The sequence below is a fragment of the Euwallacea similis genome, chromosome 12, assembly GCF_039881205.1.
Source record: "Euwallacea similis isolate ESF13 chromosome 12, ESF131.1, whole genome shotgun sequence".
In the NCBI taxonomy this organism is placed as follows: domain Eukaryota; kingdom Metazoa; phylum Arthropoda; class Insecta; order Coleoptera; family Curculionidae; genus Euwallacea; species Euwallacea similis.
Genome location: NC_089620.1, coordinates 3,521,148 through 3,544,520, shown reverse-complemented (window position 1 = coordinate 3,544,520; position 23,373 = coordinate 3,521,148). Strand labels below are relative to the sequence as shown.

General features: G+C 33.8%; 2 protein-coding genes across 3 annotated transcripts; one reads left to right on the top strand and one right to left on the bottom strand.

Moving 5' to 3' along the window:
* Window positions 1-405: 405 nt before the first annotated feature.
* Window positions 406-3,367, bottom strand: LOC136412615 (gastrula zinc finger protein XlCGF57.1-like). 2 transcript variants are annotated; one of them, XM_066395729.1, is made up of 3 exons: window positions 3,351-3,367; window positions 1,857-1,980; window positions 406-1,801 (listed from the first exon to the last, which is right to left on the bottom strand). In XM_066395729.1, exons 2-3 carry the CDS (start codon window positions 1,959-1,961, stop codon window positions 515-517), a joined length of 1,392 nt encoding a protein of 463 aa, XP_066251826.1. In that variant the 5' UTR covers window positions 1,962-1,980; window positions 3,351-3,367; the 3' UTR covers window positions 406-514. The 2 variants fall into 2 exon arrangements, with proteins under 2 accessions (XP_066251826.1, XP_066251827.1); XM_066395730.1 differs by lacking the exon at window positions 3,351-3,367 and having other exon boundaries at window positions 618-812; window positions 940-1,801; window positions 1,857-2,054.
* A 4,637-nt stretch (window positions 3,368-8,004) lies between these two features.
* Nep3 (Neprilysin 3) lies at window positions 8,005-19,376 on the top strand. Its single transcript, XM_066395727.1, has 14 exons — window positions 8,005-8,191; window positions 8,521-8,587; window positions 9,868-10,037; window positions 10,909-11,140; window positions 11,746-11,916; window positions 11,971-12,185; window positions 12,240-12,407; window positions 12,506-12,657; window positions 13,197-13,363; window positions 14,619-14,801; window positions 14,855-15,016; window positions 15,072-15,344; window positions 15,445-15,632; window positions 16,667-19,376. Exons 1-14 carry the CDS (start codon window positions 8,147-8,149, stop codon window positions 16,841-16,843), a joined length of 2,370 nt encoding a protein of 789 aa, XP_066251824.1. The 5' UTR covers window positions 8,005-8,146; the 3' UTR covers window positions 16,844-19,376.
* The last annotated feature ends 3,997 nt before the right edge of the window (window positions 19,377-23,373 follow it).

Genomic DNA, 23,373 nt, shown 5'->3' with positions numbered 1-23,373 from the left:
TGTATTGAAACGTGGCGAAATTTTGTCAGAAGCTGCTATTTTAATATAGAGAGTGTCCCATATTTAATATGACAACAATCATCTCTAAAACTCATGGTGAAAAAAGACTAATTTTGAGATAGAAACTCTCTAAATTAGAGGTAGAGGTAGACTTCAATCACTGTAAAAAACACTATTAGATATTATAAAATAATGGTGTTCACTATAATAGCAGAGGAGATAGGTAACTGCCGCGATTTACCTATCGAAATGAAATTTAGAATGTTCAAAGAAAATGATACTGTAGAATATGGCAGTTAAACCATAGAGACTATAGGCAAGAATAATAACTAACTAAATAACATGAAAATAAACCAATATACTTTGTAATTTATTTAATATTTTATTACTTTATTAATTAGAAAATATGATATTCAATAAAATAAATATTCACCGAATTAATTTAGCACACATTTTCAATCTGAAGGTTGCCTTTCCATCTAAAATTCATATAACATTGTATTATTATTATGAATTACGAATAATTAGAAAATTCTACTTCTTCTTTGATGACTAAATCGTCCTTTTTTAGTCTCCCATGAACAATTTTCAAATGCTGTGATAAGTAACTTTTATCGATAAACTTCTTTTCGCACTCATTACAACTGAAGGGCTTAATTCCAGTGTGTGTTCTTATATGTCTTTGCAATTTAGAATTATCATAAAATTGACTAGGACAAATGTGACACACATACTTTTTAACTCTAGTGGATATTTTCATATCTCCTATGCCATGAATTTTGAATAAATGCGCGTCCAGACAACGTTTGTCTCTGTAATGCTTAGAGCAATGAGTGCATCTAAATGAGGCAATATTTGAATGTAGTTTTGTATGTTTTTTCATCTCATGGTTGCTAACAAAGGATTTTTTGCAAATGAGACAGACAAATTCTTTATTACCTTGATGTCGTTTAATATGCTCCTTCCAATTAGCCTTCATTGCAAATTTCTTTGAGCATATTGGACACGAATACTTCCACTGACTTGAGTCAGTGTGGACTACGTAGATGTGCGTTTTTAGATTTTGACTTGTGTTAAAGCTTTTGTTGCATTCGTTGCAAGTGTATTTTCGTTCATTGTTGTGTAGTTTTTCATGTCCTATGAGGTCACGTTTAGTAATGAATGATTTACCACACATGGAGCAAGTAAATTGACGTTCTTGATTATGGTATTTTTTGTGCTGAATGAGAAGACTACATGATGCAAATCTAGTGAGGCATTTGTCACATTGATAGGGCTTTATGTCTTTTTGAGACATTAAGTGGTCTATTGAACAATGCTTCAAAATATCTTTTAGTAATTTGAACTGTTGTTCACATTTCTCACATTGAAATTTGGGCAGTTTTTCTGGAATGTGCAAGGATTTATTGTGAGTATTAAGTGCTTTTGCAGTTCTAAAGTTAGTGCTACATTTGTCACATTTAATAGCTTTATCTTTGCTACTGTGACACTTGCTTATGTGATATGCTAGGGCCGATTTTAAATGAAAGTTTTGTTTACAGTGATAGCAACTAAATACTTCTTTAGTGCTAACTATTTTTTGACTTTCAATTTCACTATCAGAGGCATTTTCTGGCTTACATTTTATATCAGAATCATGTTTATCTGACACAGTTATAGACGTATGTAACACACTTTTCCTAAATTTTTCACTAAAGTTTTTTCTATAAGAGTCATTAGTAAAACATAATTTTCGGAAAGAATGGGCATCATTCAATTGTTGGTTGCATACAGCACATATCGAGAAAGCTTCAAGCCATTCCTGAAAATCACAAAATCTGTATTTTGGTGTTACCACAAATTACCGAAAGTGATACCAATTCAGGAGCTATGAAAGATAGCTTTTCAATTCGGTCTGCTTCAGAATTTAAGGAGCTGAGATTGCCATCAAGTTTTAAACATATACAGCATACTTGTTCCATTAAAATTGTTTAACTTGCACTAAAAAATCTTACGCTTGAATAATTTTAAATGGGTAAGTCATACTGAACTAAATATTCGATTTTAATAATGTGTTACATGTTTACCAACAAACATTTGAGGTTAGTTCGGGTTACGACAGTTTGACTTGTCTTGGGGATTTTAATTTGTAGATGTGCTTTGTCGTTGATGACGTGTCAGACGTAGTCCGAAACCCTGAAATATTTAAGTGTCTCCATCCCACATTAAAGCTATTTATTAAAGGTTTTAGCTTTGATTACTAATTTTTAAATATTATATTGTAATGTGTAGAATTTTTAATCTTTTTTCTGCAATTTCCTATGAACTCTCACTAATATCGAAATATTTCAATATTATTGAGTATTAATCTGCGTTCATAGGTGAAACTCTGTAACCCTAATAGGTATAAAGATCTTTTTTTTCTCGTATATTTGTAACCGCCTGCAGATCAAATAATCTAATTATAACTTTGTAATCAGTTACCTCCAAGTTAAACAACCAAATAACCTAGTTAGAAAAATTGAAATTGGGCTGCTTGAACTGCGAATTGCAAATAAAAGATAAAAATATACAAACTGTTTCAGTGTTTAGCGCACAAGCTTATGTGTTCAACATATAAAAATAACCCTAGTTTGTTATATAAAGTGAAATCTAAAAATACTTTGTTAGAAAAATACAGGGTGTTGAAGTTTCATTAAAAAAAGTGAAAATCGTAATTTTTTTGCAACTCTAGAAAAAATGATACGCCACTGGTTTTTTAGAAAATAAAAATTATTTCTAAATTTTTTTGAACAAAACAACTCTTAATAATTATCGAGGAATTTCTTTCAAAGTAACGTAATTACCATATTTGCATTTTGAAACTGAATGAACTTGAGACATCAAAGAGCGATCATCAAAATTATTACAAAACATTAGGTATATTACAAATTCCCAAGAATTTAGAAAACATTTCCAAGATTTTGGTACTATTTCCTAAATTGTCCAAAAAGTAGTGCTACGTATTATTTTACTTGATCAGGTTCCATTTACGTCAGAACAATTACTTAACCTACTAAATACCCAATAAAAGCACAGCTGGGAATTTATATCGCTTATCAACTAGGAATAATCAATAAAATAGGCGCCATTAAATAATAGCTTACATGTCCACCACAGCAGTGGTGCATTTTTAAAATTTTTGGACAAAAGCCAAACAGTTGTTTGTCGAAATGTTAACCCAAACAATATAAGTAATTTTTTCCAGGTAAATATGAGGTCAAGGTTAGCACTAGATAAGCAAGCATTCGATATTATTCATATCCAGTTAGCACCTATTAACACAGAGAATAGAAATATTCGTTTTATGCGGTTCCAAATGGTGCAGGTACCTATTCAATTTCTCCATCTATCTATGCAGTTCTTCGTAACTAGTTTTAAATTTTGGAATATGTCCATGTTTTGGTTCCAGTACTGTTACTATACTTTTACAGCTCAGCTAAGTACCGCTAAATGCCTAAGCAGCTGCTCAATTTTCCAACTATATGCATTCCCCTGTACCTAGCTGGATTTAAGTGAATTTCCAAGATCGATTTCTTTAGGTTCTGGCACTACCAGCATCTGACGTCCTATTGCGCTCACTGGTGCGATGGTGGTGTGGTAGGTGGCGTGGGTTCACACATCCTGGATATCTCCCATGGCTTCGAGTGGCAACATTCGAACCCATGGAAGAATATAAGAGGAAAATTACGCGTTCGCTTGAGCAATCTGATCATAATTGCACCCCAGGACCATGTCTGGAACTCGACAAAATCCAAAAAACCACTTTGTCCACATCCACCGATCGATCGCTCCACTCAAGCGCCGCGACGCCGCGGAAACTTCGTGGATGCAGGGCGTCGACACCATAACAAATTCGCGTTTCCACTTCCAATTTTCAGTCTGGTTTCGGTGTGTGCTGGTTTCGAGAAATGTCCGCCAAGGTGAGTAGCCATGTTTATGGACGCAATTATCGAATCAACTGTCCAAATTAAATCGAAATTAGTCCTACAAACAGAGTTGGCAAATTACGGGTCCTCCTGTGTCCGGAAATGGACGCTTACGTGCTTAGTTTGGCTGAATATTTGTGGGCTCCGATTCATGAGAAACGTATGTTTCTTGAACTATGGTTGATCAGCTGATGAACCTTTTGAATTACACTTGTGTAGAAATCTTCGAGAGTAAAACGCTCTTGTTTGTGATAAACTGGTGACACGTGTGTGTTTGTGGCGCTCTAAGACGTAATGAGACCCTGTCAGGAATCACTTCCCAAATAACACCCGCATCTTAAATTTGTTATTAAACTTTAGATCATGGCCTGAATAATTTTGTGATGTAGATAATTAGTTGTTTATTCCTATGAGGTTGTTGTTAGTGTTAAGACGTTAATAATTTCAGTTTCGTGCAAATTTTGTGCGGGTGACTTTTCGCAATTAATAAATTAGGGCGAAATGTTTGGTTGATCACGCCAACAACAATCCTCTGAGAACAATATTTAAATAGTGTGTTGTTTGTGTTTTATTCCATTTCCCGCATATTTATCATTGCGATTAATTGATTAGTTAGCACACACGTGAAAAGTGTCGTTTTGTTGCTTTATGGACACTACGTGCTATCCCACTTTCCAGTGTGTTTGTTAAGATTGCACTGTGTGGTCCATCATGGCGATAATCACTAGTATTTCGCAAACAATTCATGACAAGGTACTTATTAAAATTATTTCTTATTAACACCTTTTCCTGTAAAGAGTTCCTGTATTTTGTGTTTGCGCTTCCATATAACGTAATTCTCAAGAGAATCGGTACTATTCTAAGTTGCTTTAATTGAGGTTCCTGTATACAATAACGTAGATATTTGTGGAGGCTCAATTTAAGTCTCAACTTTAATAGTGAATGTGTATAAATTACTGTACGTAGATATGGTGAATATTTATGAGTCGCTAGTTTGATTATTAATGCCACAATCACTATTACACATTCATTAAGCCTGTACAGTTAAAAAAAATGTTATTTAATATGGGGGATTTTTGAGGTCTTGAAAGCCATTTAATTAATGAGTGTTTTTTCTGCTCCAGATTGCATGAATGGTCTAAAATTATCTACAATTTTCGATGGACGAGTTTTAACCGCAGGAGAATTTCATGAACTAAATGATATATATTTGTGACACATTTGTAAAATTTTTAACCCTAAACATTGATAGAAATTTTATCCTGATAAAATTTCTGAATGTTTTATGCGATACCTTAAAAACATTTAGAGCAATTGCCTTTAAAAACGGCTCAAACTAATCGTCTCGATTCGCTCTATAGTTCTACATAAACAGATTTGCAAATTTTTTTTTATTTTTTGAGAAATGACGCCATATTAATAGCTATTTTTTGCGATTTTGAAGGTACTGTATAATAAACGTCCTTAAAAATGTTTTTCCAAGAATTCAGAACCTCAATGGAGACATTCCGGGTCAATATAGTATTCATATCACTGCATTAATCTGAAAATTGTCACATCAAAATTTCGATTTTTTTCTGAAAATTTCCAAAGGGAGATTTACCTGCTTTTTGCTAGTTTTCAAATTTTAAACGCCGGTATCTCGGGAATACTTGGAGCAATCGTTTTAAAAAGGATTCAAATTAATCGTATCGATACGCTCTATGACCCTCCGCAAACCAATTTGTAAAATCTTTTATTTTCTGAAATAGGATATGTCGTATTAGAAAACATATGTACAAGAAAAGTTCATTTCTTTTCATTATTAGCACATACCAAGTTCTATGAATCTTCTAATCAAGATCATTTTAATGGCACACGCCGCATGTGCAGTTGCACCACTGACTCATATAGAGAAAAAATTTATAGTTTCGAAAATCCATTTGGAACGTTGATTTAAAGTTCAAGTGAAAGATATTTTTATATCTGGCCTAAATTCAAATATAAGAAAAATCCAATTAAGAGGCAAAGCAATCCTTTTCATTTCCATATGTAAACAAAGGGGTCTAAATTGTTTATGGTTTCATCACGTCAGAAATTGACTTGAATACAGATTGCTGCTTTAAAGGGAATATTACTGGTGTTTCTGCAGCCCTAATTGTAGGTACGAGAATATTTCATTTATCTGCAAAGCATTTCTCGGTGGAGAATACGAATTGTATTTTAATAATTTTTAAGATATAGCGAGTTGAATTGCATCGCATTTTATGTATTAATGGCTCTCCCTCTTTTCACGCTGAGCAGGTTAGGCGAAATTGTTATTTAAAGGAGATTGAGGGCCAAGTTTATTGAAAAAAAAAAATCAAACTTCACCCACATGTTCTTTTTGTAGAAAAGGTGATTATCAACAAATCACCGAAGTATCCACCAAAATTGGTCCTATTTTTTTTCCTCGAAGACTATCATACATTAATACCCTTATAACGTCATTTTATTGCTAGAGATACGTAAAAAGCAATGCTACATCTACCTTTTGTAGAAAGTTGCTTGAGCCTGAGTTTAGGGAATACCCAATTTACTTCGCATGTTACCACCCTTTCCAGAATGCGTCGATAGACGGTCAGCCCATGATCGATGTACCACGTTTTCAAGGCTTTTTTAAATTTATTTACGGATGCATATTTTAAAAATTCCACATCTAAAACTCTTCTATAATGATTAAAACCAAATTAAACAATTAAAAATCGATTTTTTTGTTGAAAACGAAAAAGAAACATGTTTGTTCTCCAGTATTCCTTTTACTCTCCTCAACTTTTTAGGTGTTTAAGACGTAATAAACTGTTTTAAATAATTAAAAACAGATATTTAGCCTAGAATTGTTATTAAAAGTGTTAACAAAAGTTTTGAAGAACATTCGCCTTGAAGCACACCACATATAAATGAAGCATTAGATCTTCTTTACGACAATAGAATAATTATTATTGCATGGTCTTCCTGTTATTTTGAATGCTCATTAAAACCGGTAATAGGAGCAAAAAATGGCAAAATACGTAAAACTTTTTAAATTGAATTGTTCAGAAAGAAACGGTCAATTACGGGCGACAAGATTGCTGAAGGCAACAATGGATCTGGCGCCATGAAAAATATTATGATGAAATTCTATTAACAGTCACTCGATCCTTATATCGACGTAATATGAAATGGATATCCGACAGGCGATATTCAACCAAATATCTCAAAAAACGTCGCGACTGGAGACAATATGCGAAAAAATAAATGATATATCGATACCATCTATATTGAAAACTGCCAAATTTCGCATGGAAAAATTTAACAATATGATGAACTGCATGCGGATAAAACATGTTGGTGGAGTTTGGCTCATTAGGTGGGGCACTTTGCATATTAATTGAATTATGTTGTCTAACCCATATTAACGTTTTCACGTTAACATGTTTTGAACCCAATGACTGGATAATGCATATTATAATAAAGTTAAAAGTATTTCCTGGTAACCGCCTGAAACTGCACGATTTCCCCCTTGCTTATCAATCCAGTTTTTTCCAGAAAAAAAATCGATCTCCAATTGGAATGCCATTCGAGTACGTTATAAATAGCACGTTTCCAATTATTCCAATTAGAACTAACCGCATACCATTAAAGCATTCATTGAATTAAGTTTTGTTTTGCGCATTCAAGTTAATTAAAATTAGCATGTTCCTGGTCAGACTCAAGAACCAGCGCTTGTAGCATGTTATAGCTGATGAATAGGCATTGTTTATACATTTTTGAATTGAAACCTCATTGACGCAAAACTGCGACCTAGTGTCCGAGCCTCTAATATCGGATGATGATATTTGACGTCACTGAAATCTAATCATTTGCCGTATACATTTGTAAACTTTACATATGTACGTATGATTCGGAGAAGCCTCACCGTTTATTCATTAAGGGCACCATTTAGGTAATTAAACGAAAAGCATATATCAAACATGTTTTGCCCAGCAACTTTGTTACGCAGAGTTCCAAATGTTTAAACAACGTTCATCAGATAAACGGTAAGAGAGATTAGCTACCGACATATGCATGTCAGTTTTGTTTGGAGTGTTCCACATCTTGCCATAATTTCGTTTATTTTTAACTGCGAATGTTAGTGGTAATTTCTGACCTTTATAAGTGGAGAGGAAAAGAATTTGCACAGTCCAGTTTTAGTGGCGAACATGAGTTTGTTGAGCAGAATTCGATCGTTTGGGGCTGCTAAGTCTGTAAGTGTAAAAATTTCCATGTTATGTGTTGTTTTATCCTTCAGGCTTTTACTTAGAATTTCAACCAAAACCGCACCATGGTGACGACGTTCATCACCTCTTTTTTACTTTAGTGTACAGTATTTTCAGTCTCATTATATTAATATTTGGAGAAGGCCCATTTTTGTTATTCTTTGCGGTTTATTGTTTTAGTGTGGTTGAATTTCTGCTTTTACTTATCAACTGACTATATTTCATGGCCCACATGTATATTTAATGTAAGCAGACCGCCAGACGTACCCAGAAATTTAAGTATTTTGCGAATTTATAGTAATGGTTGCTTGTTACAGATGACCAGATATACAAACGCGGATTTCGGAGATGATGACAGCATCAACAGTGTCCAGTTAACTGAAGGTAGGCTGCAACTATGGTTTTTCCAGATTAAACTTCTAATAATCTAACGAACACAGATTGTTCTAAATTAATCTCACCATAACTTTTTGATTTCTAAAGAAGGAATTATTTTGGAAGAATTTTTTGAGTTCATTAAAATGGTAAAAACTGAATGAATCCTGTGCACTTCCATACACATCTATAGCAAATTACTTTCTGAATAAAGTTCTTGTGATCCCAACACCTATGTAAATCCTAAAATTGATACAACGAACCACCATATATTCATTTTTAGTCTACCCAAGCTTTGAAGATAACAACGACTAATATCGAAGTTTCGGAATATCAAATTAGTTAACTTCATACAGAAAATTTGAAATTAATTCCTTCATTAAGGACCCCGTATGCTACAAATTAAACCGTCGGCCGACAGTTGGTCAGATTGGGGTGTATCATTTATCGGCCGATTCAGAATCGGCGCATGCACCTATGTACATCTTTATGTAAATTAAGTAATCAACTAAACTGTCGGTGGGCCTTTTGGTCGGCCGTCAGGCGACCAATTGGTCTGTTCAGGTTCAGCTGACAAACTTGTTAGAACGTCTGCAGCCAACCGTTTTTAGAAAAAACACCATTTCCTAAAATACTCAGTCAAATCGCAAGGCTCAATTATTATTTATTCGCTTTTACCATTTTAATCGGATTTAATTTAATCGATATTCTATCTTCACTAATAAAGAGTTTAGCAGTGGTGAACCTTAAATTTCTAAGTATGATTCATTATTAATAGTTTAGTTTGCAGCTCATCAGGCATTTTATTATGGCAATATTGATAAGATTATGATCTGTTCAGCTTTTCCATGGTATATAAAGTTACATAAGGCAATAATACGTAATCGATTCACGCTCAATTCAATAGATAGCAATAGTGCGCCGATCTCTATTACTCCTACAAGTGACGCGTTAATGAAATATCTTCAACGAAATTATATTGAAATAGTTTCAATAGTTCTAGAATTAAGTCGTTTATAAGCATTAGAACCACATGCAATTGTATATACAGGGTGTGTCAACATGATTTTGGGCTAACAATTATTTTAAAACCTCGTGGCTGTAGAAAAATGGTTTAAATACAAAAGTTATAAAGTAAAAAAAGGCACAGTTGCAAGTTGCACAATTTTAAGTATACGAGGCGACTCAAAAAACTTTATTGATAGATATGCAGATTTGTTTTGAAAAACTTAGCTATAAATATGAAAATCATTTTGATATAACTCTTATTACTTATGCCGTTTTTTCAGGAATAAGCACAAGTGCCACTCATATCCGATATCATCCAGGTGCCAAATTATGGGAAGTACGATCGACCTTAGAACGGATCCTTTTGTTCTTATCCGGCTTTTTGTTTATGGTCGTTATAGTTTTATCCATTGTAGTCAACGTGGTTGAGCATCATCTGCATGAAGTCAAAGTAAGTTTTTTTCAGGAAATTGTAAAACTGTGTATTCGAATATATGGACCAGAAATATATGAAACATACTTATCTAACATTATATGAGTTTGTGATGGTGCAATATTTGCATAAATGCTTAGATCACTTAGCAAATACTCAAATTGACAGTATTTAATAAGAATTAGCTTTATGAGATCATATGATTAAATTGCGATATAATATTAATTTTAGTAATATAGGAGAGTGTATGGAAATTCAGAAATAAAAAATCTTTTCTGTGTTCGTAGGAGCTAATAAGACATTTACATTAATTAGAATTTGATTTTGTATAATTGAGTAGATGTAGATGTACTATACAGGATGTAACATACGATCGTGGAGATATTTCAGGAGGCGATAGTGTTCTGCAAAATACTAAAATAAATGCTAATAGACTCATGATCAAAAATGCACCGTTTTCAATATACAGGGAGGCAAAGTTTCAGATTTTTTGCCAACCTATATGTATATTGAAAATGATAATTTTTTTAACCATAGGTCTATTAGCATTTTTTAATTATTTTGAAAAGTACTATCGACCTCTGAAATATCTCTATGATGATATGTTACATCTTGTATATTAAAAAATATACATATGTATGTATTATATATTCATATGTAAATTAAGATTTATTTTCTGCGAGTAGGTAATTGTTTAAATTTGTGGTTTATTAATTTTTTTTTGTGTAAATAAATAAGGACACTTAGATTTACTAGAATTTCTACTGACTTTTGAGGGTAACCAAATCTATCCTGGTATTCTCCAAACTTGATACACTTCTGGGATCTCTACACATTGCTTATTTATAATTGTGATTTCTTTTGTTTTTAATTGTTTTTCAATTTTCAGGAAAAGCATGCCAAACTAATGGCAGAGGAGCCCTGCCTAAACGCGTCCTGCATTATAACTGCTAGTCGCGTTTTGAGTGCCATGGATTTTTCCATAGACCCATGTGAGGACTTCTACGGTTATTCCTGTAATAAGTGGGTCAATGCAAATCCTGCCCCCGACGGGAAAAACAATTGGGGCACTTTTATGAAACTGGAGCACGAAAATTATTTGATTATCAAATCTGTGTTAGGTAGGTACCTTTCTAGTCTCTTCCTCGGAAGAAATACCTTGAAGGAGTATCTTCTGTTTGTGTGTTTCATCTTTAGTCGTGGATATCTCGAAAAATTGTGGAGAACATTTTCTTCAAAAGTACGTACATTATATTTATTTTCTTAATCGTAAATCTTTAATTTTCGAAAATCTTCGACTTCAAGTTAGGTATTTGGGCTTGATAAAGAACCTAAATCGCTTGCAGAACTGTAGCAAAACAATACTACAAACATTTTAGACAGATATGATATGATGTAAGAGAACTCCGCATTCACATACGCGCATTTACCCCAAGTGGAACGATTCTGTATCTCTTACCGTTTTCAAGTTTCTCATATTTAGACACGTATTTGTGGCGCTCTGTGGATAAAGGATTCTTGTAAGTCCCCGTAGCAGTAATAAATCTCAGATCAGACAAAGAGTTATTGTTACTCAAAATTGTTACTTCATAAACGCTAGTGGAGACTTAGTCAAAAGAAGAATGTTCTGCATAATACCATTTACTTTTAATATATATATATATATATATATAACACACTAAGTATCCCCAATAAACTAATTAAATAATAATTGTACTTGTCTTAGATCAACCCATCAATAGTTTTAAGTCAAAGGCGGAAGAGAAAGCCAAAATGTATTACGAGTCATGTCTAGACACTAATGAGACTGTAGACGCTTTAGGTGCCAAACCAATGCTTGATCTAATTGCCAAATTAGGAGGTTGGAACGTTACCACTGAGGGATTCAACATTACTAGTAAATTTAAGAGTTTTTATTAAAGTTTTAAGACCAATTAGATCCTTTTCCTAGACTGGACCCTACAAAACACTTTACAAATCGTCCAAAATAGACTTAACGTGGGCGCTCTGTTTTCTTATGGGGTAGGCGAGGACGACAGGAATTCATCCAGGCATGTTTTGCAGCTGGATCAAAGTGGATTGGCTCTGCCAACTAGAGATAATTATATAAACCAAACTGCGGAGCATAAGAAAATTTTGGCAGCATATTTAGATTACATGACCAAGGTGCGTTGACCGTTCTCCATTCATCAGCTGATATTCAGATTTAGCTTCATTTAGATCGGAATTCTACTTGGTGGAGGAAACTCGACTAAAAAGCAAATGGAAGACGTTATTGCCTTTGAAACTAGACTTGCCAATATCACCACACCTAGTGATCAAAGGAGGGACGAGGAGTCGCTTTACCACTTAATGACTGTAGCAGAACTGCAAGAAAATGCCAACTTTGTAAGTTATTTCATGACGAATGTGTGATCTATCTGAACTCTTTGTGTAAATGCTTTTTCTAATCTCATCCATTAGTGTTGGTAATAACCCTTTTGCAGATAGACTGGAGGACTTTCTTCGAAAACGCAATGAAGGTAGTGAAAAATAAGAAAGTGGATTCAAAGCAGCAACTTGTCGTGTATGCTCCTGAGTATCTAGTCAACTTGACCAAACTAATCAACGAGTACAGAAATACCTCAGACGGACAAATGTAAGTGAATTCTAGTGCAAAAAAGGCTTTTAATCGAATTTTCAATGTGGAGTTGTCATTAATTAAATGAGGTAAAGATCTTACAAGAATGTCGTAAAATGTGCGATAAAATTTTAAAAAAGTGGCATATATGAGTACCAAAATGTTTGTTGTTAATCAAGCTCAGGTGACTAACAAATGTGGAAAGTATCTTTGCTCGTTAGGTAAATGATAATTACCGCACTAGTGCGGGACAACTTTTTACGCGTGTTAATATGTAATTGGATATCCAGCACACAACTTAAAGGTAACATAATGCACTTGTAGGAAAAAATATCGTACCTAATACATGCAGAAGTGTCATCCCACACGATTGCTGCAATCAGCGTGGTAAAGTATTACTTTCCAGACTAGTTAGGCAACTAACTATTTCAATTATATTTTTTGTTCAAAATGATGTTCTTAATCGTTGGTTAAAATTACGAAAGTTATTTCACTAACACCCTACATATTCTTAACGAAAGGCAATCAGTAAGTTGTTTATTTTTCGCGCATTTCAGAATACTAAACAACTACTTGGTTTGGCAAACCGTGAAAGTTTTTGTGAGTTATCTGTCGAAACCCTTCAGAGATGCATACAAAGGTTTAAGGGCCGCTTTGTCGGGACCTGATGGAGCAGAGGAACCGCAGTGGCGGTACTGCATACAAGATACAAATACAGTTTTAGGTAAGTGATTGATTATGGTTATTACTACTATACTGTTAAACTGTGCATTATTCCCAAAGTTAACTAACCGTTCCGACTGTAATTCAGAAAGCATCAAGTGTAATTCGGTGACTGAGAAATAATTGAATACCCGTTTCTCCGTTTTCTCAAGAAACACCTTCTGTAGAGAATAGTTAAGGGTCATAAGCACCATAGAACGTTTGCGCACTACACGTAAACGAAGAGATTTAAGCATGGAATGGATTTTATATGGGTTTTGATATTTCGTGCTCATTTTTTCAGGTCTATTGCTTACATCGTCTGAATTTTACTCATATTGAATTTAAATTAATGTTTGCCAAAGTTTATAACTAAGGAAAATAGGCGGAACTAGGGAAAAAAATAGCTCTCAATTATACGCCTTAGATGGGGACAAGATAGAGAAATGTCGGACTGAGGACTTTCTTCTATTTTGAATATTCATAAAACTGGACAATTGTTTTTAATTTGAATGCACTTTATGTTGCTAATTTGCAGTGGTTAATTTTTTGGAAGTAATGCTTGATCCAAAGCTTTAAATGGGGGGAACATTTTGAAAATTGTCTATTTTCCTATATTTTATTCTCATATTGTCACTGCGTGAGGTGGATTTGGTTCCGGCTTGCTGGCGTGTGAGGAGGAACCACTGCCTAGAGTATTGGTCTAGAGTATAAAAATGTTTAATATCTTATCACTTGACATTAGGACATTGCCATTAGACTCATTTAAAATCTTTATTTTAAGACTGTACCGTTTCTTCTCAGTAATGATTTCTGTACCATGGATGAAGATTTTAACTCAAATTTGCGATTTCCGTTTTTGAAGGATTTCATACTCGCTTTCAAGCCACTATTTATTAACTTGACAAGTAACTACAATTTGCCAACTAATAGTCCATTAATAAATCACTACTAAACAGCTTAATGTTGCTCATTACTATCGCCTCGTTTTTATAGGGGTACTAGTCTTAGATTAACTTACTAACTACTAACAATAGTCTCTTTTGTGTGAAGAGTAGGAGCAAAAACCATATGGCTGAAGATTCTTTAATTTCCTTACATGTATGGATCTATTTGAATTATTTTGGATTTTAAGCAATCGATGGAGCCGTTATAAAAAAATCTAGTTGTAGATTTAAATTCATTTGCATGTATTTATTATTGTTCAGTTTACGTATAAATAGGAAATTTTCCTGAAGGAGCACATTATTAAATGTAATTATCAAGATAACTTTCAGGCTTTGCTCTTGGCGCAATTTTCGTCAGAGAAGTGTTTAATCCACAATCCAAAGTACAAGCAGAAATTATGATAAGTGAGGTCAGGAATGCATTTATAAAGAATTTTAATAATCTAAACTGGATGGATGCCCAAACCAGAAAACTGGCCATAGAGAAAGCAGACGCGATTTCCGATATGATAGGTAAATTGATTTCTCCTTAAAAGTGTCACTTGTTTGAATAAAGTTTGTATCAGGTTATCCAGAATTTATTAAAGATGCCAATCACCTGGATGAAAAATTTAAAGATTTGAACGTGAGTCCCAGTGCATACTTCGAGAACAATTTGAATATTATTTATTATAATATTAAAAAGAACTTAGAGAAAATAAACGAACCGGTGAATAAAACTACATGGAGTAAGCACTTCGTTCAAACCAACCAAAAATACATACTCAAGAGCAGTGTTTTTAGACATGGTTCCAGCCACTGCAAATGCCTATTACACCCCGACCAAGAATGAAATGGTGTTTCCTGCTGGGATTATCCAAAGTCCATTCTATAGTCCTTCATACCCAAGCTCTCTCAACTACGGGGCCATGGGGGTTGTCATGGGGCATGAGTTAACCCATGGTTTCGACGATCAAGGGCGACAATACGACAAGGAGGGTAACTTGAACCATTGGTGGAATAACAGGACCATTACCAAGTTTAAGGAGAGGACCAAGTGTGTTGCTGAACAATACAGTAGGTAGACTTAAGTAAATTTCGCTAGGTTATTTTCGGAAACTTAACATGTTTCTTTTGGTATTTGCTTGTTATGAAGTTCAACCATATATTTTTGAAGGCAAGTACGAAATAGACGGTGCCAAAATTAACGGGAATCAGACTTTAGGAGAAAACATAGCGGATAACGGAGGTTTGAAAGCTGCGTATCACGCCTATTTGGAACTCATGAAGGACAAACCGGAACCGAGGCGTTTGCCCGGACTACCACTGAATCATAAGCAGCTCTTTTTCGTTGCTTTCGCTCAAGTAAGTTAAAGAATTTCGTTAACTGCGGAAAATTACACAAAATTCCTTGAAAATTCATACACTTAGTCCTTTGTTCATATTGGCACCGCTCAGGTGATGCTTTGTCGCGTGTCATTCCGAAATTGGGTATCACAACATCGAAGTTAGTGATCTTATTATTAATTTGGTACCGATTTAACATATTAGAAACGACTTGATCAGTTCCTAGTTTTTGCCTTTCTCTGTATATCTAGCTTGATCTCTATTGGTTTCTTGTTTATAGACTGATTGCCATAGATCTCCTGCATGCATTGCTTATGAAATCCAGAATGTTGCTAAGAGTTTAGATCTGATCAAAATTTGGAAAAAGTCTATATTTTGGAAAAAAACAATGTTTCTGTAAATCAGGTACGAAAATAGGCCGAACGTGTCTTGACCTACGTATTTTGCTATCACTTCTCCCAAGACATATACCACATTAACTAATCTTGAACCTTCGGTTACCATCAATTTCAAAATTTTCGCATAGAAAATAGTAAGAAACAGGTAAATTCTTTTAAAGTGCTGACATGGTTACCTGGAAATACTCAAATGTATATTATTTGACCTTTGACAATCTGATTTAAAGAATAATTATTGAGAAATGTAACTAAAAAGAAAGTTTTTCAAATTCCCTATCAGGAAATTTAATATTTTTATAAATATGTCTCTAAGACTTAAAACTTCGTCCCCAGAAGATCTCCTTTAATGCCGTTATTCGTCTCCCTTGAAAATATTACTTACGGCCTTTAGGGTTTTTCTTCAAGACTTTAAATTAACGGAAACGTAAAGCTGATAATAAGTTCTATTAAAAGTCATAACTAAACTCATAGGAGTCTGAGGGAACATTTTATAGGTACCCACTAGATACGTAGTAACCATTCTATAGGTACATTTATATCGCTGTAAATTAGTTACATCATATGCAATGAATTTATAGAATATTTTACCATTGGCCCTTATACCTATTTCCCCCTGAATAGTCTCTGTTGAAATTGTCAGTTTCTTCTTCTTAGGTTTGGTGTTCATCTATCAGCAAAGAGGCAACCAACTTAGAAATCGAAAAAGACTCGCATGCGCCTGCTCCGTTCCGTGTACGAGGCGCTGTTAGCAACCTGAAAGAGTTCAGCGAAGTCTTCCAGTGTCGACCGGGATCTAAAATGAATCCTCAGATCAAGTGCGAAGTGTGGTAATGTGCCTCTTTTTCCAGTATTGAATGCTATCGAATTCGAAGAAAAAAGCAACCGCTGGTTCGGTTGGCCCATGTTTGGAGCATGTTTGAAAGCCGCTTCAATTTTCTTCCTATTCTGACGTTTTTCTAATTGAGTTCCGTGAGGATCTGAGCACGATGCAAATAGTTTCTTATGAGAGAGCTTGAATATATTCAAGATTTATTTTAAAATAATTTTACTTGTAGGTTTTAGTTATTTTTATTAGTCGTTGTGGAAGCTTTAATTGATTGCCATTTATTTGTGAGCGATTCTAAGCCTCTGCCCAAGTTCTTTTTACCTCAGTTTCCTTAAATAGAATCGTTTACTTATTTATTCCTTAAGGAGTGCAAAGGTTCAGCAGGTGTGTTGTGCGAATACGGCTAATTTCTCCTAATTTTTTTTAAAGAGAAAAATCGACGAGTTTTCACATAGGGACTCATATGGGGGATCGTGCACACTAATCTAATGACATTTTAAAAATAAAAGTTCAGTATATAACATAAGCACATTACTTAGACACTATAATTAAATATCAACAATTGGCTTAATACTCTTATGAGGCCAATTACTGCTATTACATTTAAGTAATTAAATTGGATTAGGAAACACAAAATTGGTGTAGAGGGTGTCTAAAAGACCGAGATCAATTAAAATATACCTATAGTTCCCAAAATTTCGTTATCGAACAAACTTATACGTAAAACAGGTTCTGGAATTTCATAAATCTGTTTCCTGTAAAATGGTGACAAATAACTTAATTGAAATTCTCCGGCTTTAGGTTATGCTTTAATTACACCCTGTATATTCTGTTACGTAAAACGCCATTTCATTCTCCAGCATGGCATTTAAACGAGTTTTCAAACTCCGAAAAAATTAACAAAATTGAGTTTTTGTTCTCGGAGAAACTGTCTCTCGAAAAAAGCTAAAACGAATGTTGCTTCATTCAATTGGACGCGCAGGTTTTTTGGTAATTTATAGACAAAAATTAATGAGAATTTTCATTTTTACTCAATTTAGCACAACAGTGAAACGGTTTTTTTAATTAAATCTAAAAATAAACGTTAACAGGGCAACATTACTCATCATTCAGCTTTTTAGCTTCGATGTTAGAATCCTTGTATGCATTTAATGAAATATTTAAACTTTAACACCAGTTGCGTTTTTTTTATTATTATTTAAATATCTACTATGGTGGATGTGACAGGATTCTAAGGATCTGATGGAACACAAAAACGTCTTTGATAGAGGAGAAATTGTCCCTTGCTTTACACACTAATTACTGGGTACAAAGTAGATATAAATGAAGTTTTTTTTATATATAACCTCTTGTAGATACGTGCGAAGGCCTTAAAGGCTTAAAGTAAGAGAAGCTATTCAAACCACAGTTGGCAAATTTTTATACATTATTAGAACACTTTAGCTTTTTTTATTTATTAAGGAAGGACGTAATGGTTTTGAGGTAAACGTGATAAAGGTCCGATATGGATCTTGATGGCCTAGAAGTCTGACAAATTCGATAGAATCCCAAATCTTTTGAGAATTACGATTGCCGACTGGATAATATTATTATTAATTGCCGTTTTTTCTGCCGAAATATTGCTATCATCACCTACTAAGAGCTCTCAACTAAATCACAGTCAAGTGCTGTGATAAATAAAATTCGCCTGCAGTAATCTCCAATTCAATCTGAATTGCTATTTACCCTGTTCTAAATAATAAACAGTCTCTGTACAAAATTCTATCTTAGCTATAATAAAACGATCATCCAATTACCATTTCGGAACGATATCCGTATACAAATAATTCATTCTTGTTTCGGCGTCTATTTACCTAACAAAGTAGTTCCCCCATGTATAATAAATTATTCATAAAGTCTGAACTAAGTACATATAGACTACTGTAACAATTTGTAGATTATTATCAAAGGTTATATTTTATTTTTACATTTTTGTATGTTTCACATAAGGCTAGAACGGGTACAATGTAGGGTAGTTAGGACAAGCGTAGCTTTAGAGTTTTTAGACCAGTTATGTGTAGCATAGCTACCTTATCTATAGATACAACTTAATAGAGATGTATTTTTCTGTTTTAGTTTCTGGGCGGTTTAACTTGTTTTGAGCGAATATTTGTTGCTAATCTACGTAACGGGGTTAATTCTGTGCATCACAGAATGTTAACTTAACCATTATTTATTATATTGTCAAACTATAATTGTGTATAATATTTATTGTATAAAAATATTTTTTAAAAGCCAGTATGTTATAGTAATGAATTGCTATAGTAAGATACAAGTTACAATATAAAGTAACTATCGAAACGGTACTTGTAAGTATTAAGGATAGAGAATTCTAACAGAACTTCCGGGTTCATTTTAGTACCATGGATTTCATATCATACACATAATTTTGACAAGGTACCTACGAGTAATTTGCTATAGGTTCAAAGAATTTATGTATTGTAAGTTTCTGTAGATTTTTACTGTGATAATAAAATACGTACCTATATAAATATTAAATAGCGAGTTTCATTGTCATCAGTTTAGCACTCGTTCGAGTTCGTGAGTAAATTGAAAGAATGATCGTGGCAAAAAAGTTGAATATTTAAAGCGAAAAAAGGAGTTTATTTTTGCAGAACTCCTAAAGTTTCGCCTTTAATAAATTTTTTGTGAAAGTGTTTTGGTTTATAACATTTGTTCTTGGACTAAACTGCATAAATCCATAATTCTCAGCTCACTCTACAATTGTTCCTTTATAATCATTCCCTAAAGACGTTTAACGGGCATTCCATTAAAAGGGATCATGTCTCCAAAACTATTAGAGGCGGAGTTTTGGAAAACAAATTTTTGGAAGAAATTTATTCATGTGTCAATCTTGATATTTTTAATATACAAGCAAAGCAATCACTGATGAATTACAGCTCTAATTTGCATTAGTGCAATTATCGTGATAATTTCCCTGCGCTTCCGAACAATATTCAAATTACTAAAGTGAACAAATTTTAAATTTGTGACCATATTTGAGAGTGTGATTCTTGAAATTCTCTTAAGTACAGACTTAAGAGAGAGAATATGGCCTGTGCCATATTTTTTTTAACTAAGCTATATAAATCTAAAAATTCCAGCTGGTTCTATAGTATGTTCCTTCATAATCCTAGAAAAAACTTGAGAAATACAGATCATTGCAGAGAACTGGTGTGAGACTGTTTTTCAATGCGCAAAGTTCATTTTCTTATGAAACTAGTCCATCAATGTATATCTGAATAATTTCCTCCTAATTTCTCAATTAGTGTTTTTAAAATCTAGGAAAAAAATTAAAAAATTGAGACCTTATGTTGATGTCTTGCCAGGGAAAAGTTTCTGCGCGTGCTATAATCAATTCGTTTAAGTAGAAGCGAATTGTTGAACTCTTAGACCACATTATGCAAATTTTAATAGAAAAATATATGTACGCCTATGATTTTACCATCTTAATATGTAATAGTCATTGGGATAATTCTTAATGACTATAGGCACTGCCTGAAATGGTTTCGTAATAGTTTCCATTTGTGGTTAATCTAGGAGGATTCTCTACAGGAAGTCCCTAAAATGTTGACATAAATAAAATACAGGGAGCTAGGATTAAAAACAGAGTTATTCTGCTAAGCATGCTGCATACAGAAATTGGTCATTTACGCGAGATTTTATTTGTAATTCTCACAAATTTTCATTTGCCCGCTTGAAATTGCTCACAACTATGGGTTTTTAAATCAGACAAATTATTCATGTTCGATTTCCATTTAGCTTTGAATTACCCAATTAGTCGCTTAGTGGCCTCACAATATGGCAAAATTGGAAATGCACAGAAAATTTTATTTGTAAAAATCTGAAAAACTGTAAGAGATATTTTGATTTTTTTATGAACTAATTAAATCTTTATGATGTAAAAGAGTTCAGAGAGTTAGAGTTCTTAAAAATAGCACTCCATTCAATGGCTCAAATAGATGGAATAGGTCTCTCAGATTTAAATTGCTTCAGTCGTTTCTTTCCCATCAAGATTTTCACTCGAAAGCCCTATTCGCATTACGACAAGCACTCAAAGTTTTTGAAAGCGACTCAACTGATGAAAACAAATTTGTTCCATTTGCTGTCAACCAGATGAGAGGAATTTCGACTTTCGGGAACGTTTTCACACTTTTCAGTCTCTCTCCTAAACTGTCACAGTTCATCAATTATCATTACAATGGGAATACATTACCATCATCATGTTCAGCAATTTATTCAAATATACGAGAATAGTTATTGCCATCTACGAACAAAGGTGGGTGTTAGAACAAGTCAAATGATGTAGAATCAAAGATGCGAATAAATTAACTACACTAATGACTGGCTCAATTTTCATTAGTCATGTAAAGGCGAGACACATTACTTACTGGACACAATATATCTACATACATAATATTACTTTTACGGAAATTTGCTAGGGCGATGTAGTTTTTCTCCAGGAAGTCCCTCATCCAAATATTAGATGAACCATCACCTGACTCTTCCTTATTGTCTGGACAAAACGCAAAAACTCTTAAGTAACACTTTAAATGTAAAACGCTTTTTTTACACTTAAAACGTCATTTCTAAAAACAAATTCACAAATATAAACTCACCCCCACATCACATCGAACCAGACTCCAAATGAGGTTTTATTTCGACTTTAGCACAGTACATATCCGGACTTCATCCTTTACTTATCGTTCATTTTATTATGTTGAAAACTCCAATTTGAATAGAGCGATGGCGACAATAGAGCTGTCCAATATACGGTTTTATAGATCTATTGTGCACTTCTGCTGCTTTCTAAATTCCTAAATGCGACTAGTCACGATTGGTTCATTTTGTATAGTATTTATAAGGAGGTTTTAATATCGAGACTTATGGATTATGGCCATATTGTAATATTTACATGTTCATTTATTCCATGTAATGCCTCAACAACAACAAATGCCTCGCTGCTTTTAAACAGACGCTTATTAGGTTACTGGACTTAGGTTAACACTCTGAACATCTCCTCAAACCACTCAACTCCGGTCCTTTTGCCATCAGTAATGTATTGACGAACACATAGATGTATGTGGATAGATAGGGCGAAGATTTTGAGGTCATACTAATAGTCGAATGATTCTTGAAAATTAATTTCAACAGAACTCTGAAGACATTAAAAGAGCGTTTACTTTTACTACATCAACTGAATCTTTTTTCAATAGAAGATACACGCCCTCTTAATGATTCTGGAGTCTTTCCCACTCGATTACTTGCCGATGAAAAAGTAACATTTTACAGGATTCGATGTTCAAGCTTCAAAAGTTGGGAAAAATTCCGCATTGCTGCCTAGAATATGTAATAAATAAATTGCTCACGAAAAAGACCAATACAGCAAAAATTTTCGCCAATTTTATAAGCTCGAATCAAAGGGTTCGATAACATCCAATAAAAACTAATTTCAAAAGCAAACACAATCAGGATCCACGATTGATCTTTTTTAAAATATTTTTTAATGTTGCACGGGGTGAAATAAAAGGCATATTTTTGTTTTTCATCTACAAAAAAGTGTTACTTCAAATTTTACGTTTGTGGTATTTTCAGTATTACGTTTTTAAAATATCAATTAATGTCAGTGGTTTTTTATTCAATGTATGGCTCTAATAAAACTTCTGTTAAAATGCGGTTTGATTTCACAGAGCAGAAATTATGGAGAATGTTTTGGAAAGGTCCACGAGTTTGCCCCCTGTAAAAAAAGAGGTTCACAATATGGCTCTAAATTAATACAATAATTTCAGGGCTTGTATACCAGAGATCCAGAATTCAGGAGATATGATTTCTCCAATTAACTCACGATCTTGAGAGACACTTTAAATGAGTTAAAAAAATCAGGAGCGTTCAGTTTCGTTCATCCTACACCACTTAATATATTTCGCCAGCTGTTCCCATGTTGTAGCAGGGCTCAGGTTTGATACATGAATAAAGGAAATACTCCGCCCTTTCGTCAAGAAGGCTGATTTATTCTCCATCGCAGGAAAAATCGCAGTGCCAACTATTATTCTCTCTCTCTCTTTTGAACTCGTGCTTATTGCTTCATTAATTCGCTAGGTAAGAATAAATTCTGTTGTGGTAGCCCAGCCGACACACCTGAATCTTTGCTCACCTAACATAATACACAGGAAAAACAAAGTTCAAGCGTAGCGACACAGGCTTTGTCGACTCTTCCGTTTCCGCCCTACACCCTCTACTCATCCACTAGTAATTCTCCTTTGTACCACACAAATAGCGGTACTTCATTTTAGTATCCTAAATTAGATAAAAACTAGAGAAAAGAGACCGAGGGTAATTACGACAAGAGAAATGCAGGAAATTGAACGAATCAACATGATTGTCTCGTTTAATTGCGCTCGGGTTTGTGGATAGGAATGGGGAAATTGTTGGCCAATATCGATTGACTCTATGTGTATATGTAAGTATTAATTGTGACTAGTCAATTTACAGATTG

What these genes read in the sequence shown, in the direction of transcription:
- Nep3 (XM_066395727.1), top strand. Translation starts at nt 8,147, where the DNA reads ATGAGTTTGTTGAGCAGAATTCGATCGTTTGGGGCTGCTAAGTCT. An exon ending in GATTATCAAATCTGTGTTAG is followed by an intron (nt 11,141 to 11,745) that starts GTAGGTACCTTT and finishes TACTTGTCTTAG; the next exon opens with ATCAACCCATCAATAGTTTT. An exon ending in TTTTCGTTGCTTTCGCTCAA is followed by an intron (nt 15,633 to 16,666) that starts GTAAGTTAAAGA and finishes TCTTCTTCTTAG; the next exon opens with GTTTGGTGTTCATCTATCAG.
- LOC136412615 (XM_066395729.1), bottom strand. Translation starts at nt 1,961, where the DNA reads ATGGAACAAGTATGCTGTATATGTTTAAAACTTGATGGCAATCTCAGC. An exon ending in CTTTCATAGCTCCTGAATTG is followed by an intron (nt 1,802 to 1,856) that starts GTATCACTTTCG and finishes TGTGATTTTCAG; the next exon opens with GAATGGCTTGAAGCTTTCTC.